The sequence below is a fragment of the Erpetoichthys calabaricus genome, chromosome 16, assembly GCF_900747795.2.
Source record: "Erpetoichthys calabaricus chromosome 16, fErpCal1.3, whole genome shotgun sequence".
NCBI classification, from domain to species: domain Eukaryota; kingdom Metazoa; phylum Chordata; class Cladistia; order Polypteriformes; family Polypteridae; genus Erpetoichthys; species Erpetoichthys calabaricus.
In genome coordinates, this window is record NC_041409.2 from 41,737,376 (window position 1) to 41,758,313 (window position 20,938).

The window sequence follows — 20,938 nt, forward strand, 5'->3', positions numbered from 1 at the left end:
TCTCAATGGTGCCTCTGTAGAACATGGTGAGGATGGAAGGGGGAAGACGTGCTCGCTTCAGCCGCCTCAGGAAGTGTAGTCTCAGCTGGGCTTTCTTGATTAGTGATGCGGTGTTATGCGTCCATGTAAGTTCCTCAGTTATGTGCACACCGAGGAACTTGGTACTCCTAACAGTCTACACATCTAAACCGTTGATGCTGAGTGGGATGTGGGCAGGACGTGATTTTCTGAAGTCCACGATTATCTCTTTTGTCTTGTCAACATTGAGAGATAGATTGTCGTCTTCACACCATGCGGACAGCCGTTCCACCTCATCTCTGTGTGCTCTTTCATCATCCCTGCTTATCAGTCCCAGCACCGTCGTATCATCCGCAAACTTGATGATGTGGTTGGTGTTGTGCGTGGCTGTGCAGTTGTGAGTCAGCAGGGAGAACAGCAGTGGACTAAGCACGCAGCCCTGCGGTGCTCCAGTACTCAGTGTGATGATGCTGGAAGTGTTGCAGCCCATCCGAACTGACTGGGGCCACTCTGTCAAGAAGTCCAGGATCCAATTGCAGAGGGTGGTGTTCAGGCCCAACCTGCTCAGTTTTACAACCAGCTTTTTAGGGATGATTGTGGACAGAGACGCCTATTTGTCCGGTAAGAACCGCGGTGGGGTGGAGGGGATGTGTGTTTATGGGAGAAGTCTTCAGCAGTAATGAAAAATGCCTCGGGGTGCGTCGTTTGCAGTTTGCTGATGATCTCGTAGAGTTCCACTAGCGCCTGGTTAGCATTTGCGCTAGGCGGGAGGTAGACAGCAACCACCAGCATGCAACTGTATTCCCTCAGCAAGTAGAAAGGCCAACACCTTACTGATAAAACCACTATCAGCGGGGAGCAGTGTCGCACAACTGAGGCAGCGTTCGTACGCCACTCTCTGTGCACATAAACACACATCCCCCCCACCCCACCGCGGTTCTTACCGGACAAATAGGCGTCTCTGTCCGCTACTGTGATGTGGGATGCCTTCCATGACAACAACCCTGAAGGTTGCATGGCTTGATGGTAACTCCAGTCCAGAACTGAGAAGGACAGCTGCGAGGGCTCTGAGGGCAGATAAGGAGGCGTTTGTTAGAGGAATCTGTGAGCAAGTGACACACATTTATGGTCTAATGACCCATAACCTGCTTACAGAGTGCATTACGCACATCCGAATCTGTTCGTTGGAGAGTCACAGTCAGGGCGGCTGATGAAACGGTCCTTATGGATGACACTGCAGTTGTGACCCGGTGGGTTGGATACTTTAAGCGATTGTTTAAAGCTTATCCTCCAGCTAGGATGTTGGACATCTCTGGGTCCATGATTATTGAGGCTGATCCTCCAATTAGCTGTGAACCACCCAATCTCACTGGTGAAGCAGCTGAGGGTAGGGAAGGCTGCAGAGATCTGTGGTATCCGGGGTGAACTTCTCCATGCTAGTGGTAAGGCTGTCCTCCTGGCATTGCAAGCAATCTTTGTTTCCATTTGGAAGACTGGCGTCATCCCAACTGACTGGAAAACTGGACTTGTCATCCCTGTCTGAAAAGGGAAGGGTGATTGCCTGGATCACGCCAACTACAGGGGGATAACACTGCTTTTGGTGCCGGGTAAGGTCCTTGCTAGGGCCATCCTGAATAGGATCCATGATCACTTGCTCACCTACCAGTGACCGGAGCAGTCTGGTTTTATGCCTAAGAAGTCTACCATTGACCACATCCTAGCACTGAGGGTTCTCATGAAGCACAAACATTTCTTTGCAGCCTTTGTTGATTTTTGCAAAGCGTTCACCTCAGTTGATTGAGCTGCCCTGTGGGATTTTCTGAAACTTTACAGGATCCCCTCAAGGTTGCTGGATATCATGGCCGGCTTGTACACTGGTACTGTGAGTGCTGTGCGGAGTTTAGGGAGAGCGTCTGCATTTTTCCCAGTTAATTCTGGGGTTTGTCAGGGGTGTGTTTTTGCTCCTACTTCATTAAATGCTTGCATGGACTGGGTGCTGAGCAAGGTCGTGGGGTTCAGTGGCTGTGGGGCATCTGTTGGCGAAGAAAGATTCACTGATCTTGACTTTGCTGATGATGCTGTGTAAATGATCTTAAATCAGTCCTCTTTGTTTTCAGGCTTCACATGAGAGGATTTGATGAAGCTGATCTTGTAGACAGCTGAAGCACTCATTTTCATTCCAGCATTACAGGTGGCTGCACAGTATCTTGATCAGGTGGCGTTGGTGCAAATCACCACCGCAGAAAAACCAGAAAGACAGCAGAGAAAAATACAGATTAGTACAGATTGTGGATATCTGAAGAATATGATAATTCTATAACTATATAGTCAATTAGGAGAACAAGTAAAATTAATCAAAAATATAATAATAATAATAATAATAATAATAATAATAATGATAATAATGTGACCAAATTCTTTCTTTTTATCCAAAAACTAATACAAATCTGTTTATACAGCTTTATGTAGTGGGTTTTATTTTCACTTTATTACATTTGTAAATTCATACAGACTTGTAGGTATGCATTATATAAACCATACCATACAATGAATATATAACCAAATTGAGCTGATTTAAACATTACCAGACATGCCAGTACAGTTTATCACTTCTTTTACCATCACATTGTGATTTGCAGTCATGATGTTTGTCTCCTCAGATGTACTCTCTGTTTGTGCTCTCAGGTTTCTCTTCAAATCTCTACCTCATTCTGTCCAAGTAAAGACAAACTTTCACTTTCATTTCCTCACAAGTCACCTCCTTGTCTGTTTGATTGTTTCTGTCTGCCTCTCCATTTTTTCCCTCTGATAGACAATGGCTGAAGCTCAGCTGTTTGGATTACAGGATGAGTTCAGCTGCTCAATGTGTTTGGACATTTTTAGTGACCCCGTGTCACTGTCTTGTGGTCACAGTTTCTGTCTGAAGTGCCTCACCGACTACTGGGATCAGAGCCAAGTGTGCAGCTGCCCTCAGTGCAGACACACCTTCACCACAAGGCCTGAGCTGCACAGAAATACCGTGCTGAACGAAGTCATCAAGAAATTGAAGAAGATGCCAATCAGTCCTCCTCCTTCTCCACCTCCTTCATCTGAGAATTATGCTGGCCTTAGCGACATGGAATGTGACATCTGTACAGAGAAGACGTTCAGAGCAGTAAAGTCATGTCTGACATGTATGGCCTCCTTCTGCCAGACTCACCTACAGCCCCATTATGAAGCAGCTGCCTTGAAGCATCACAAGCTGACTGATCCTGACAGAAATCTAAAGGAGAAACTCTGTGCAAAACATCAGAAAAGTTTGGAAATATATTGCAAAACTGACAAGATATGCATCTGCCCAATCTGTGGGGTGACTGAACACAATGGTCATAAAATGGTAGAACTAGAGACTGAAAGAAAAGAAAAACAGGTGAGTAAGATGTAGCATTTAATGGAAGCATAAGAAACCAGGGTTAAAGGAGTTTTGTCTGTTTGGGCAGCATAGTGGTTAGTGCTGATGCTTCATGGATCTAATATCCTGAGCTTAAATCCTGTTGAGTTTTCTCTGGGTGCCTCAGTTTTCCTATAAAATTCCCAAAAATATATGCATGTGTGTCTGTCAATTTTAAATCAGTCCTCAGTGTGTGAGTGGACCGAGTGAGGCTGCTATGGAACCCAACAATGCTGCATTAAATTCCCACTCCCAGCGTGCTCTGCGGGAATCCATGGTGCCACAGCAACCCATGGGGGCTGCCCTCTAGCGTCCCGCAGGAGATAATGCACTGAGCCCCTTCTCTCGCCTGGTCCTTCCATCCAGCTGACATCCTGGCCAGGCAGGGCCCCTGGCCGTCTGTGACAATATATTAAAAAAGCCGGAAAAAGTTCCCTATTTAAATCAGGATCACACAGAACTTTGTGTAACGTTTTCAAACTTACCTAACACAGTTCAGGGTTACAGCCTATCCCAGGTACACTGGTGCAAAGCAAAAACCAGCCCAGACCAGGGGGAGCTGCAGAGCCAGCTCTGGGATCCAGAGTCGGGAGGTAGAGGTCAAAGCTTGCCAGAGGATGAGTGGAGGACAAGAGAGAGAAAGAGACAGAGAGAGCTGCTGTGGGGAGCGAGGGGGAAGCACTTTCCCAATGGAAATAAACGTAGTTGTGTGCTGAACTTGTGCCTAGAGTTTGCCTGTGTTGGATTTAGGCAGCTGGTGCGCACACTGCAGGCCACAATATAAATAATAATAATTGCACCTTTATGGCAGTTGTTGAAATATTTGTGTATAATACTGTTTCGTGTTAGTGTGTGTGACATAGACCACAGTGTGGGAATGCTGGGAGTAGAAGGGAAAGAGAGAGAGCAGAGTATGGTAAAGACATATAGAGTGCTGCTATAAATGTCTGTGTTTGATAAAGCTGTTAAGTGAGTCCCCAGCAGGTGTTTAACTCACTTGTGAAATACAACACTAGTGACATTATTTCACCACAATTTTGAGTTGAGATTTTATCGGGCATTGTTGCGTGTTACAGCATCATGCAGACTTTACATAATACGGTGGTCTGCTTGACTGGTGTCCAAGTTCATGGATATTTCCTAAATAAATTCATTTCTGCTGGTTAGAAATTTTACAAGGGAAAAGATTTTTATGTTGTCAGGATGTTTGCTTTTGTTTTTTGACTCAGACATTTGACCTGATGCTAGATATTTTGCTGTTTCTGGTTTAGATAATTTTCCCTTATTAAACTAATCCTTTGTAAAGGGGTGGCTCTGAGACTGGGGAACTGTGCTGGCAATCAGAAGGTTGCCGGTTTGAAACCCATACATGCCAGAAGTGGCTTTACTCCATTGGGCCCCTGAGCAAGGCCCTTGACCTGTAATGGTTCTGTCCTGAGTATGATGTTAATCTGCATGCAGCGCTGCAAGCAGGTCCTCGAACTTACAGGGACAATGTGGGGGTTGGTGGCAGGATTGGCACTCCAGCCACTGTAAAAAAAAAAAACCTTGTACTGTTCCAATGTGGTGCTGAGGTGTTGCACGGATGTACTTGAATCTCAATCCAGGTGGTTCACCTTGTGCTGGGTGTGGCAGCGCTCTGTAATCAGCGTATGCTACCTACCCCTCTCTTTGCTGTACACCTTTTGGTCAGTTCCATTTCCCATTCCATTATGCTTTTTTTCATTGTTGGCCTCACATAATTATTAGAGGCAGCAATGGGCACAAGAAAGGACAGAGCCCTGGGCAGGGCGCCAGTCCAATGCAGAGACTAAATGACGTGCGCCCATTTGTATTCTTCTACTGCACGTCTGTGGCATTCATCCCAGTTCCTTTTACTGTTATTACATCTACGTTCAACTACCTATAACACTGAATCATTCATTTTATTGGTAAAACTTTTACTTTTGTTACACACAATTTTAATGTATTACTAGGGGGCTTTGTCCCCGGCTCACTTCGCTTGCCAACCCCTGGGCCTGCGCTTCGTGTTACCCTCTTTGCGGTTCTGCCGCTCGTATATAGGGGTGCGGAAGTACAATTTAAACAGATTGTTATTTTCATGGGAATTGTTACATATGCATAATAGAACTATTTTAAATTACAGCGAGTAATTAACTATATTAAAAAATAGTAAAACGTAATAATTTGAAGGTCAATTATGTTTCATGTTGCGTTAGAGTTATTTGTTGCGTAATTTTGTTCTGTTTGGCTTTGAAATTAACATGCAAATAGTTTTTAAACTTACACTTTTACCGGTAAACTTCAGTAAACAATTTTTTAAATTAAATTTTCATCAATATCACATTGAATTTTGATTCTGTGTTTGGACTTTCATCGTGACAATGCAACATATAACTTTTTCGAATGTTTGGTTGAGAGGTGGGAGTGACTTTAAAAAATCTAATGGCCAAAGTCTTGTCTCGCGGGACTAGAAAAAAATCTTTTGTAAAAAGTCTCTTGAAAAAAGTCTTGTCTCGTCCCAGGATTTTTTTATATAATAGAGAGATTCATTTAATTTTTTTGATTTAAAATCTCTCCTGATACATTAACAGCAATATTTGAAATAATCCTAGATGAGATAAAATTGTGCCATAAAAATGGCTGTGATATCCTATGACAATACTACTTGCATAATGGCATATTTTTCTCAGCTAGAAAAATCTATTATCTTCTCTGACTCAGTGGGAAAGATCATACTCTGTACATTCTGAAAGAGGAAAAACTTCAGTTCTCTTTACCAGAATTTGTTCAAAAGTTTTCTGAGCTTGTCAAGAGCTTGTTAATGTAATCCTAAAGTTAACATGCCAGGCCTGTGTGTAACCTTTTTGATTTTCTTCACAAAAATTAGAACATAAAAATATAAGGTATCTGACAATTTGAGAAGACCATTCAGTCCAGCAAGATGGTTGGTTTTGCTAATACTGTGGCCACATCCCTCTTTTAGATGGGCTCTACATTTGTATAGCTCTTTTTATCGAATGAGCATTGAATGTTCAATGTATGCATGTTTGTTTAAAACATACTGTTGTATTTGTTATGTCAAATGTGTTTTATTTACAAATATATAAAAAAATGTTCCATTAAGTATATCTGACTGAAGGGTAGACATTAATCTTTGAGAATATCCATCCATCCATCCATCCATCCAGTTTCCAACCTGCTATATCCTAACACAGGGTCACGGGTTTCTGCTGGAGCCAATCCCAGCCAGCACGGGGTGCAAGGCAGGAACAAATCCCCGGCAGTGCGCCAACCTACCGCAGCTTTGAGAATATAAACATTTATTTGGTAATTTATGTACTGTAAAAACATTATACATACAATAAGAAGAAATGTCTCTAACTAAAAATTCAATTTGCACTTGTGGCAGGCAGCCAGGGTTCATGCCCAACTGGGAAGCCCTTGCACTGTATCTTCAGGAGGAGCAGCCCTGGATTGTGCAATAACTCCCCATGGACGCTAGATGGCCGCCCCCCTGGGTTGGAGAGGTGCCCACGGGGTAACGCCAGGGTGTGCTGCAGCTGGGGCTTCTGAGCCCCTGTGGGCAACGTATTCACCACACCTGGAAGTGCAGCCGGAACATGGCAATCAAGCACCTGGAGCACTCCAGGTGAACTATAAAACGGGCCAGCAGCCACCACTTCAGGAGCCAGAATCGGGAGGAGGAGGACGAGGTTGCCAGGGAGGAGTGGTGAAGAGAAAGAGTGCTTTGTTTGGTGTTGGTGCTGTGATTGGGACTGTGTATTGCCTCTGGGGTTCACAGGGAAGACATGCTCCACAAATGAAGAAAAATAAATAGTTGCTTTATTTTACCTGTGCCTCCGTGGCAATCTGTGTTGGGTAGGGTGCTATATAGCACCTTATTCAGAGCACTATATAATCAGCATGAATTCTAATTTCCCTAGTAAAATAATAACCTGAAGAACAGCAGAAAAGAAAAATATTACATCTTAATAAAACAAACAAAAAAATCTACTAAGCATATTTTCCAAAGATACATACTCAAATCACAAAAATCATAGATGGATTTACTACATTTTCTGAATAAAAGTAAGCAAATCAAATGAATCATTCCTTCTTCCTTGTTTTCATGAATTGTTTGAGCTTCTGTGACTTCAACGCAGAGGAGTCAAAGCCTGTCTGACAGACCTGCAAGAATGAGGAGAGCTGAGCAAGTGAATGACAGGACATAAACTCTAGATAAATGTGTAGACTTAAAAAAGAAAGAAAGAAAGAAAAAAAAAACTTCACAGGAGATAGTTGTTTATTAAAGCTTTGTGTAAAGGTCCACCATTTCTGCTTTGTAATGATGCACAGTATAAAATTAGAACAATCTGAACTAAAATAGGCCTTTCAGCTCAGCAAAGCTCACTGGTCCTATACATGTAATTCTCCTAAAATAACATCAAGTTGAGTTTTGAAAGTCCCTAATGCCCTACTGTTTACCATGCTAGTTGGTCGATTATTGTCTATGGTTCTCTGAGTGAAGAAAAACTTGCTAATGATTATGCGAAATTCACCCTTAACAAGTTTCCAACTGTGTCTCCATTTTCTTGATGAACTCATTTTACAGTCACAGTCTCGATCCATTGTGCTAATTCACTTCATCATTTTAAACACTTCAATCATGTCACCTCTTCATCTTCTTTTGCTTAAATTGAAAAGGCTCAGCACTTTTAATCTTTCTTCATAATAATAATAATAATAATAATAAATTTTATTTATATACATCCCCTGTAGCCCTGGAATCAGCCTAGTCGCTCTTCTCTGGACCTTTTCTAGCCCTGCTATGTCCTTTCTGTAGCCTGGAGACCAAAACTGCACACAGTACTCCAGATGAGGCCTCCCCAGTGTGTTATAAAGCATGAGCTGAACCTCCTGTGACTTGTACTCCACACATTAGGGTGCTATATAACCTGACATTCTGTTAGCCTTCTTAATGGCTTCTGAACACTTTCTGGCAGATGATAGTGTAGAGTCCACTATGACTCCTAAATCCTTCCCATAAGGTGTTCTCTTGATTTTCAGATCTCCCATATGTTTAATTCTCACATTTTTACTTCCAACGTATAATGCTTTTCATTTACTGACATTAATTTTCATCTGCCATAAATCTGCCCATGCCTGCTGTCCAACTTCTTCTGTAATGATTTAACAGATTCCAAATTATCTGCCAATCCACCTAACTTGGTATCATCTGCAAACTTAACCAGCTTTTTACTTATACTCCTATCCAGATGAGACTTTTTAGCCTGGGACGAGACGTGACTTTTTCAGAGAGATACTATCAAGTCCCGTGAGATGAGACTTTGTGCCAAGAGAAATGTCTGCCAGTTGATCATGTTGAGTCCACTATAACTCTTAAATCCTTCTCATGAAGGATTACTTTCAATTTTCAGAACCTAACATTTCCTAAAATTCACCTGCCCGAGCCTGTATACTGTCCAAGTCCTTCTGTAATGACTCAACAGATTCAAGATTATCTGCCGCACCACCAAGCTTGGTATTATTTGCAGACTTAACCAGGTTGATATTAACTGTATATTCATATCAAAATCATTTATATAAATTAAAAATAGCAGCAGCCCTAGCATTGCCCCCTGCTGGTCGCAGCTCTTAACATCGGTCAATTCTGATAAGATTCTTCGCACCATCATCCTCTGCTTCCTGTGTCTGAGCCAATTCTGCACCCTTCTTCAAACATCACCCTGAACTCCCTCCTCTTTGACGCCATGTGGCACCTTATCAAATGCTTTCTGAAAATCAAGATAAATAATATCATACACTCTACTTTGATCATATTCTTTTGTTTCTTCCTCATGGAATTCCAACATGTTAGTAAAACATGACCTCCCTCTTTTGACCCCATGCTGACTGTTTAGTGAAACTCCTGTACTTGGCATTTGCTACTCAATCTTATCCTTAATAAATCTTTCCATTAATTTTCCTGTGATGCATATCAGGCTTATTGGCCTATACTGTAGTTGTTTGGATATCATATAAATGTACCAATTGAGTTGTATACTAGTGTACCTTCAGACAGATTTCTTTATTTATAGCACTCTAAAAACCCCAAATCATCTTCAATCTGACTGTTAAATTTAACTTTTTTTTTAAATTCTAATCCATTGACTCAAATTTGTGTAGCGTTATGTCACATACTGCATCAACACGAAGACAGACACCAGAGGGTTAAAATAAATGAATGGGATGGACATGGAACAGAAGATCCATCCATCCATCCATTTCCCAACCCGCTGAATCCTAACACAGGGTCACAGGGGTCTGCTGGAGCCAATCCTAGCCAACACAGGGTGCAAGGCAGGAAACCAATCCCAGGCAGGGTGCCAACCCACCGTAGGACACACACACAGGCACACACCAAGCAGACACTAGGGCCAATTTAGAATCGCCAATCCACCTAACCTGCATGTCTTTGGATTGTGGAAGGAAACAGGAGCACCCTGAGGAAACCCACGCAGACACGGGGAGAACAAACAAACTCCAAGCAGGGAGGACCTGGGATGCGAACCCGGGTCTGGAACAGAAGATGAAATACTAAAACAGAACATAGAAAAAGATTTTTCTAGGACCAGGCCAGAAGTCCAAATATTGGCAGAAGATGAAAATAAGAATTGTTAAAATCAAAAAACGTGTCTTAAAAGTCAAACATTGAAGCAAATTGATCAGATCCTTCTAGTATTTTCTTAACCACATCATTAGCATTTGGATATTTTTAGTAACTTTATATCTAAAATCTGAACACACAAACTATATCACCACCATGTTAAATATTGTCTGAGCACTGATGTCACAAGATGTGCTGAAGCCTGTTAGTGCCTGACTGATTTGACAACAACAAAATGACATCACAATCACATCACTATTATGATGCAATTTTAAACTAACAAGTATGTTGCAAATTTTGTGCATATAAAACCCAAATTCACACAACCTGTATCCTTTTCTCTTTCGAAACAGAAGCACTTGGGTGCAACACTGAGTGAAATCAGGAGAAGAGTTGAGGAGAGAAAGAAGACGCTGAAGGACACGAGGAGGGTGATGGAGCAGATAAAGGCGAGTGGAACTGAGATAACACTTCATATCAAAAAGAAGAGAAATAAATTAAAACTAGAAGAGCAGCAGAGCGTCACTACTAATGATAACGAGGGATAAATAGGAAGATGGTCTACTCATAATAATTCACTGTAGACAGCATTTCTTGTGTTATTCACTCGATATTCAGCGAGCATGACCCTAATGTCCTCTGCATTTTACTTTCCCAAAGCTCAAAGGTGACTTTATTCTTCCCACCACTAAATTTCCTCAGTGGGCTCAATGTTTTCTCAATGGCCTTTTATTGTTCATGTTTGACTCCATAGCTTAAGGTGTTCCAATGGTTTATTGCCGTGCTTCTCTGGCCATGTTTTCATCCATCCATCCATTATCCAACTTGCTATATCCTAACTACATGGTCACGGGGCTCTGCTGGAGCCAATCCCAGCCAACACAGGACACAAGACAGGAAACAAACCCCGGGCAGGGTGCCAGCCCACCACAGGGTGCACACGCACACAAACACACACCAAGCACACACTAGGGACAATTTAGGATCACCAATGAAACTAACCAGCATGTCTTTGGACTGTGGGAGGAAACCCACGCAGACACAGGGAGTTTACTTTTCAGCCACATGTAATGTATTAATTCATTCATGGATTAAGCTGAACAAATACAGTTCAAATTGCTCATGACTGGGAGTCAAAATAAAATTATATGTGCAGCTCAACTTTGTATCTTTTAAATATCCAATTAAATTATTAAAAGTTATTCCAAGCTGATTTAATATTACCGAAGATCACAACTGTGTCTGTGTGTCACAGTCAAAAGGCAGAGATGTCTGCCTTCTCACATTTTGCACTTGTAACACTGACTACTAACTTACTGAATTTCAAATAGGGCTTTCCATCCTTCCATTCATTCATGACTGGATCTGCCTTAACCAGGTGACTACAGACTAACTGAGCAGCATAAGGCACAAGGCAAAGCAAAGCAGCCTCAAAAAAAGACACAAATAACTGAGAAAACATGAAATGGGGGGAGGGGGAGAGGAACAAAAAAACTTTGCACCAACAATCAAAAGCATTTAAGCATCATCAGAAAGGCTAGCCATGGGGGCAAGTATAAGAAAATGTTTAGGCTTCCCATCAATCGAAGTAGGCGAATGGGACTTGTGTAATAATTGGGTTGATGACTTAATCCAGTAAGCTCCATAGTGCGTATTAATGAACACGCTTTACTCACCAGTGTGTTTTTGTGTTTGCATGTATTGTGCATGAGCCATACTTTTAATGACAGATTTATCAAGAATAATGACAAATTAAAAATACCTCAACCACGGGGGTACTCCACAAAGTGTGCTTATGAAATCGAGACTTAGCTGAGGACTCCTCGCTTGAACAAGCCTCATTTTCCATTCAAGGCTCAGTCGGTTCCACAAACCTTGCTGTTTTTCTATCCATAAATACTTCATACTTGCTCAACTTATACTTTTTGATATCTATATTATTTTGTATAGTTTTTCTATTTATTTGAGTTAACCATTGAAGTTTTTAAATGTTTTGTTCAAGAAATTGTTGTGTTTGTACAGTGGTTTGCAGAGTTCCAGGTTAATGGTGTATGAAATTGTGTTGTCTTGAGTTGGTAATGTCTTGTATCTCATGTTTTGCACCAAACCAAAGTCAATTCTGGTTTGTTTCACAGGCTAGCAATAAAGTGATTGTGATTCTGAAATGGTAAGCCTCTCTGGTTAACTCAAAGCGGGCTTTAGCAATGCATTATCTGAGATTTAAGCAGCCCTGAGAAGCAAATGAAGCATGAACCTATTCAAATGGAGGATGTATTATGAGACAGCTTTTAAAAGTTATATTTGTCATAAAACAGAAGAACATGCAACAGTAACAGTGCTGGTCCTTTCAGCAGCTGATCAAGAAATAATAGTTGATCAACAACAACACAAAGAGGAAATGCATCTGCCATTAAGAAAGCGAGAATGGCTACAAGGCAATCAATGCCTAAGTACATTATGGATCTGAGTTTGTGCATTGCCTAATTAAATATTAATGGAATTATTCACATTAAAAAATGTAAATATATTAATTTGTGAATGTCATACTTCAGACACTTAAAACAGGTATTCAGTAGCAATATGAAGCACTTTTGGCAGCAATTGAAAATTATATATGAGAACACACCTCTAAATTCCTAGAATACATATTGGTATGCAAACGTACTTTACACTGTGCATTTAGCAATCAAAGAAAGCTGCCGCTCCTGCCACTGGCAGTGGTGAACCTACATTATTGCAGCATTGAAGCTTGAACTGTTATGGGGGCACCTTCACAACCAGCCACAAGGTCTGGGTAACCACTGCTGTTTTCTTCAGTGGGGATGTTCCACAACAGATCTCCACATTTATTAACAAATTTCAGATTTGGATTAAAATTGTTATACTGGAGTATCTGACATGTCAGACTCACTAGTGTAAATACAAATTCCCTATGTCTTATAGCTTTGTAGTTATGGGGTGAAGGAAATTAGGGAAATGTTATACACGTGCATGATGGATCATAGAATGATGAAATAAAACACAAAAAGACCACCATCAACGTGATCTTTTGTTTTAGTCCTCGATGAGAATACATACTACTTGACGAACATTTTGCAAAAAGCTCTTTTTTTTGTTTTTTTCTAGCAACATATTCATGTACAGTTTTGTCATATGAAAGCTTCCTTGCAATGTAATTTTCCAGAGACAATATGCCTAAAGTCTTCAGACATGGTAGACCAAAACTTCTGCTTTATAAAGAATAGCTTTGAAAAACTGCTGTCTACTTTACAGCTCATGATAAACAAAAATATTTTTAATAAAATTTGAGTTTCTCTCATAAATGTTAATCCATCCATCCATCCATTTTCCAACCCGCTGAATCCGAACACAGGGTCACGGGGGTCTGCTGGAGCCAATCCCAGCCAACACAGGGCACAAGGCAGGAAACAATCCTGGGCAGGGTGCCAACCCACCGCAGCATAAATGTTAATATTGTTTATAATTATTTAAAATAAAATATATTTAGAATGAAACATCCTTAATTTGTAAGTTTTTTTTTTGTTTACAGGTAGCCTGCATGATAACCTTTTTAATTTGTATTTTAATTATGATTTTACACTATGTTATTAAAATTATTGATTTTTAAAAACCCCTTCTTATACAGTATACATCCACATTTTTTAAGCAATGTGGAATAAAGTTGCTTCTAGGGTCTCTCTGGGATTAGGGGTCTGAAGCCTAAGCTTCATTAGTTTCATTGGAGATCCGGCCCTGATCACTGGTGCAATGTCCAAGTGTCACTCCTGCTGATTCATTTTCCCTCATCAGAATGTCAGAATGTTGACAGCACAACCGGTTATACATGTCAGAGTCATTTAAAAGAACTGACCTGTGCATTGATGCTATAGAATGCTTTGTATTTTACAAATTCAGTCTCTAATGAGCTTGGCGGTGTCGTTATTCACACACAAGTGCAGACTATTGGGCCTGTGACATTTGGGAAGCTTAAATAACTTTGGATAAATGCATTTTACAGAGATTCACTTACCAACATCAAGTCAAATTGATACAAATGGTTTGCACACTGGTCACAAATTTGCTGTGGCTTCAACTCACTGCATTTAAAGTTGTATTTTGCAATTGTAGAGTCATCAGGAAATGTACAGAGGTACTCGAGGTGCTGTCCTTTCCACTGTTTGTTAGAGACACTCCAAGTTGCCTCATTCATTGGACTTCGTAAGAACAGACACACCATATCTGACCCCAAACGGTTTTTGAAAGCAAACTGACATTTAATGTATTGAACCGCATCTGTATGAAAGTCATCATCACGAGTGCCAGATCATACTTGACACAACATTTTGTGTTTTTAATATTTTACTACTGGATAAAACATAATATGAAATATTATAATAGTAAGAAAAAGGCTGAATACATTTAATTATTGAGACATGTAATTTAATCTATTAATATATGTTACTCTTTATTATTTTACATTGTACATACAAGTGCTATCATGATTTGTGTCAAAAATAACAGTGGCCTTTCTTTCGAATCCGCATTAGTAGTATGCGACAATAGGAGCACACCATGATTGATCCTAGAATGTAATCATTTATCGCATGTTACACATCTCTGTACTACCTTAGATTTAGAGTTTTACTAACTTAGAATTTTTTCTATAACTGATGATTTAAACATGGCACTCACCTTTTTTTACTTTTTTTATTAGTACTATGTGTTTTCCTTTTGTCTCTCCCCAACAAAAAAGCAATATGGACAAATTGCGCAATAATTTAAATGTTATATATTATTAACTTTTTGTTGTTTTTCAATAAACAGTGTAGCTTTTAATGTTTTACCACTTTGCAACAAATGTCAGATTAATCTATGATAGTGTGACTAAGAATGCAGCAGCACTGGATATACTAAAAAATCCTGTCATTGACCAGAAAAATGACATAATGTAAATGTTGTTGATTTTCAATTGGTAGTTCAAGTTATAATGATATATGATTTTATAACAAACAAACTGGCTCAGATAAAATCAGTGTTTAAGCATCCTTTAAGGAATTCTCCCAGGTAACTAAACAGTTTAAGAGTGGAAAAATAAATAAACAAACAAACAAATAAATAGTTCATGAAATTGAATTAAACTGGAATTTCCTGACCAAACTCATGTTTAATATCCTCATCGCATAGGTTTTAACAGCTAAATACTAATAAAGTGTGTCATGTTAGGAAATTTCTATTAGGCAACCCAATTAGAGTAAATGTCTTTCTCCATCCAATCAGATCTCTGCAGAGGAAGAAATACAGGAATGTAAGAAAAGCTTCAATGATCTGATTGACTGCATTGAGGAAACCTGCAGGAAACTGACCAAGAGGATCAGAGAACAAGAAAAGATAGAAATGGAGAAGGCAGAAGGAGTCATGGAACAACTGGAGAAGGAAATTGGGGAGCTGAAGAGGAAAGATGCTGAGATGAGGGATCTTTTGGAGACCAAGGACCACATCCACTTCTTGCAGGTGAGGCATCTGATCAGAATATGATGTGTGGGACCTGAGAACATTTAGAATCAAATTCAAAAGGAGTTTTTTGATATGACAAGAACAGGCCTTTTATCTCAACATGGAATGTCGGTCTGTACCCACCTAAAAGTTTCAATTTATTGTTAACGGTGCTTAGGAATCAGCATGAGCTGGAATTTCATCTGTGGCTTCAGTGCCAGCTGTAGGGAGGCTAAGAAAGGGGTAAACCCAACACATCTTAGTGTGAAAAAGCAAGCAGTCCTAGTAAGGGCAGCAAGCTACTTAAATAAAGCAATACAAATAATCAACAGCACATTGAGTCAGCACTGGCTGGTATCATGCAAAGTTATAATATCTTCAAGTCAATGAAAAAGTATGAGGCACTGCTGTCATCTTCATCATAGGAAATCTATAGCTGACATTATAAAGAAGTAAACTGGTGTGAAATTTGTACTTAACCAGATTTATTTTAAGATCTGACATCTACTCCACTTTTTTAATTTTACACATTTCTGTCATGTCATCTGTTAATCTTTACTTAAGCAGACAAGACCACAGTCCTACGTTATCTTCTCTTAGCTCAAACCCCCTAGTCTAGTCTTGCCTCTTCTGCCTTGCTTTTCTCTTGTGTTGTTCGTCTAATATTCAGACCAAAATGACACACATTAAGTTGGATGTCCACTCCCATGTGTGTTGTACAGTACAGGCAAAAATTGTTCTTAACTACACTCCTCACCTTTTAAGCACCATATAATCAAACTTTCCAGTGTTCTTCTCTACTATTTTTATGCAGGTAAGAATTTATTTCTCATCTCTGAAATCTTATCCTTTCTTATCTTCTGTTGCAGACTTTCTCGTCTCTTTGTGTCCTTCCTGCTGATGGAGACTCACTCATCTTCACTGTTACGGCTGATTTCTCTTCTGAGGACCTGAGAAAGGAGCTGTCCAGCTTGATAAAGATTCTGGAGAAGATAAACCAGGGGGTCATCATGACATTGACCCCACCAGGTATGGTGCCTGTTCACATTTTGTCTGTTGTTGATGTCCATTAGTGCAAGAGTGACATTAACAAAAAATTCAGAGGTGAATTACAGAAAGTAAAGTCAAGTGATATTTCATAGCGAACAATTGTCTTTACTAAGATATCTTAAAATAAGCAAAAGAAGATTAAGAGGTGACATGATTGAAGTGTTTAAAATTATGAAGGGAATTAGTGCAGTGGATCGAGACTGTTATTTTAAAATGAGTTCATCAAGAACACGGGGACACAGTTGGAAACTTGTTAAGGGTAAATTTCGCACAAACATTAGGAAGTTTTTCTTTACACAAAGAACGATAGAAACTTGGAATAAGCTACCAAGTAGTGTGGTAGACAGTAAGACGTTAGGGTCTTTCAAAACTCGACTTGATGTTTTCTTGGAAGAAATAAGTGGATAGTACTGTCGAGCTTTGTTGGGCTGAATGGCCTGTTCTCGTCTAGAGTGTTCTAATGTTCTAATCTTCTAAAGAACTTCAGAATTCAACTCTGATTTTACAGCTGGTCATTTTGGTAAATTCCCAAAGGCCCTCATCACCCCTGGCTAAAATACATAGAAATAGTGCAAAATTAAGATGATGTCTCAATGAGAGTGACAGTACTATAGAAGAGAGAAAAAACATGCCAGCCATTTTATTTATGGGTTGCTAGGGAAGATGATTGAACTCAATCCCACTATAGAAGCTACTTCTTTATACCAACAATAATTAATAATGCAGTGAATTATTATTTTATTTACTAATTTGGCTGACTCCTTTATCCAAGTTGACTAACAACATTGAGATACAGTTGGTTACTATTCTTTTGTTTATCCAGTTGGAGCACAGGCAGATGAAGTGACTTACCCATGGTCACCAAGTGTCAGTAATGGGATATGAACTCATAAATCTCAGTATTTGAAGTGTCATGTCCAAAGCCTTATCCACTATGCCACACTGCCTAGCAAGTTGTGGCACCAATTGATTCAGCTGTGGCTGAAAATGTCAGTAACTTGGGTCTACTAAAGTAGCTTGAGGTTCAGGAGATTGCAATCAAGTGCAACATGTTCAAAAAGACAATCTTCAAAATTTATGATCTTTTGAAAAGTGCCTTTTAGCTTCCACTACGCCTAATGCTAATAAGAAAGAGAAGAAGAGTTAGGAGAGGAATCCAAAACTTGAACACTGTTTGCTGCTCACTACAACCTCAAAAGGAAATGTGCGATGATGCCACAAGGCCAGCCTATGGTGACATCATCGACCACACCCAAGTGACCGGTGCTGCATATTTTTTGCTATAAACAGAATGCTGGCACTCACGCCTAAACACAGCAAAATAACATCACTCATGGAAACAAAATGGTGACATTAGAAGTAATTAAAATTACAAAAATAATAATATTTTAGAAATTAAAAAAAAAACGAATGATTAACCCAAGTAAAATCCAGAACTTGTTCACAGCAGTCACTTTTTGGAATCCTACTTTATAATTCTGAAGGAGAAATATTTACCATGTGTTGGTTTGGATTATCCTAAGAACTCAGTAGAGCTAATTGTGTCAATTAGTAATTCACATTCAGATACTTTCAAGGACACTGTCCGTAATGAGCTCCTTGGGGAGGTCTTATTCTTAAGTCATGATTTTTTCATCACAGAATATGCCAGAATTATTAGTACACCATATTAATGAACTAAAAATCGGAGCAACCTCTACCATCTTCTATTTGACAATAGGAAGACAATTCGTTTGATATCGTTACAGATCTACCCGATTCTCTAGGCTGTAATACAATTCTGGTAATGGTAGATCAGTTTGCAAAGACTGTGCACTTTTTTAACCTGCTTTATTGCTTTATTGTTTGCATGCTTATTGATGAAGTCTTTTGGGTACAGAGTTTTCTAAAGTCAATATTATTAGACAAAAGGACTTCAATTTTTGTCAAAAATTTTAAAGCACTTATGTGCAAAGTTCAGCACATCAAGGTGCCACGTTGATGCATCTTCAGGGTCAGACTAAATATGGAAATATTGAAGACTATTTAAAATACACCAGTACCTGGCAGAATTTGTATGACAGCAGTTACTGGGATATCACCATTCAAATGTTTAGATGGTTACAAAGCAACTTTGCTCCTTTCAGAATGTTATTATTTAAACTGAAAATAAGTATATGATAATCTGTTGTTGACATGAATGTCAGGGAAAATCCGCTCTTATGGACAGTTGCTTATATTCTTAGGGCAGAAGATTTTGGCTTGCTATGCAAGATATTCAGTTGAAGTTTGGCCTCTAAGTATGTAGATCTATAGACCACCCTTAAATGTATCATTCCTTACTCTTATAAGTACATCTCCTGCCTAAAGCCTAAAGTCTCCTCCTCTGTTGAAGTTGTTGAGATTGTATGGAGAATGAAGTACAACACATGTTTGGGCTTTTAGTGGCATTGTGCGTATTATATGCCACAAAGGAGTGATTAAGATCTGAAGGGTCCCAGCTAGTGACATACATGGCAGTGATGCCCATTGCCAATCTTATGGGTGTAGCATGTGTAAGCCACTAGGGGGCATACCACCACCCTAACCCAGACACAGACAGGCAGGAGACAGGTTTTGCGACACTACTCCCGTTTATTTGCAGTTTTTTTAGTGCCCAAAATACCTCTCACCACACCAGTACTTTTCAGTCTCTTCGTGCCGCCAGTCCTTCTCCCTCCACTCCCCATCAGGCTTTTTCCTCTCCTCCCGACTCTGGCTCTATTATGGAAAAAGGCGGGTCCTTTTTAAAGAGCACCTGGAAGGACTCCAGGTGCTTAACGAGCTTCTTCCGGCCACACCTGAAGCATGAGCAAATAAGGCCATGGAAAGGTCCATGCGCCCCCAGGCCTGGGGAAGAAACTGTCCTGACAATCCTCTTTCCCCCGGTCCTTCCACACTTTGGGCGTCCTGGCTGGGTAAGGATTCCAGCCATCCGCCACACATTTTACATCATATGAGCATGGCAAATGACATCATCACACAGGGGCTTTTTAAGATGGTGGCACAATATGCACAGCATCTGAGCTTTTGGATAATATGAATCAAACAAATGATCATTAACAATAATTTAGTTAAGAAATTGCTTCTTACTTACAGTTATGGCTCCTGCATTGATTTTTGTCATTTTTGAATTTTGATTTGGGTTTGGCCAATGGCTCATTATTTTCCCTGGTTGCAGAATTCAATTCTGCTTTTAGATCTGCTCAATTTGGTAAATCCCCAAAGGCCCTTTATCTCCCAGTCCTCATAAAAATCTACTTGTCCAGTTTTTGGGCATGCCTTTTGTCACCTCTGGCTACAATACATAGAAACAGTGCAAAATTAAGATTGTGTCTCAGTCTGCTGGATTTTGTAAAGTACTCAAACTGATTACTTGCTGCTCTACCACAAATTTGAAATAGCAGAAGGGATCTTCAGTCTCAGTATTTAAAACAATGCTGAAGATTTCATTACAGTGTGCAAGTGTTAGATTTAATTTCTCATTTTAAATTTGGTGGGAATTGTATTTTCATTTTATTCGACAGTTACTAGGTCTTGCTTATTTTCTTTCTCTACTTAGTGTACTGAGGTGGCCTTCTGTCTAACTTTGAATGGATTTGTTCCCAACAACAGTGGCCTTGATGCCAGGATGTTGTAGAATTTATTTTTAATTGTTGGATTTAATTACTGATGTGATTCATTTCAGAGTGTTGTGAAAAACTTTGATGCACAAAGCAAAGGTTAAAACTGAGAATTGAGCAGAAGAAGAAATAACTACGAGAGGAGAGTAACCTGTGGACTAAGGGATGGCAATGGGTAGAAGAATATTCTAAGAATATTCATTGTTATTGTTGTCAAGAAATATCATTGCAGACAGGAACAAAATCCAAAAGTCAGACGTCAATTATTCATCTCAAATGGGTCAAAATAGTCCTAACAATTACACTAACCACAACAATTCAAAAACGCTCTGCTAGAGTTTTAGATTTTATCCAAATGTTTGGGTGCCGGGTGGCATGGTGGCGCAGTGGTAGCAGTAAGGAGACCTGGGTTTTCTTCTCGGGTCCTCCCTGCGTGGAGTTTGCATGTTCTACCTGTGTCTGCATGGGTTTCCTCTGGGTGCTTCGGTTTCCTCCCACAGTCCAAATACATGCAGGTTAGATGCATTGGCGATTCTCAATTGTCCCTAGTCTGTGCTTGGTGTGTGGGTGTGTATGTGTGTGTATGTGTCCTGCGGTGGGCTGGCACCCTGTCTGGGATTTGTTCCTGCCTTGTGC

The 20,938-nt window shown here is 40.0% G+C and overlaps 1 protein-coding gene across 1 annotated transcript in view; it reads left to right on the forward strand.

Annotated features, from left to right (window-relative positions):
• Window positions 1–2,788: 2,788 nt before the first annotated feature.
• LOC114666557 (E3 ubiquitin-protein ligase TRIM16-like) overlaps window positions 2,789–20,938 on the forward strand; it is a 38,010-nt gene continuing 19,860 nt past the window's right edge. Inside the window, exons 1-4 of the mRNA XM_051920052.1 lie at window positions 2,789–3,427; window positions 10,472–10,663; window positions 15,396–15,629; window positions 16,481–16,640. Of these exons, the coding sequence (XP_051776012.1) occupies window positions 2,834–3,427; window positions 10,472–10,663; window positions 15,396–15,629; window positions 16,481–16,640 (1,180 nt within the window). The 5' untranslated portion in view covers window positions 2,789–2,833. The remainder of the gene's footprint in view (window positions 3,428–10,471; window positions 10,664–15,395; window positions 15,630–16,480; window positions 16,641–20,938) is intronic.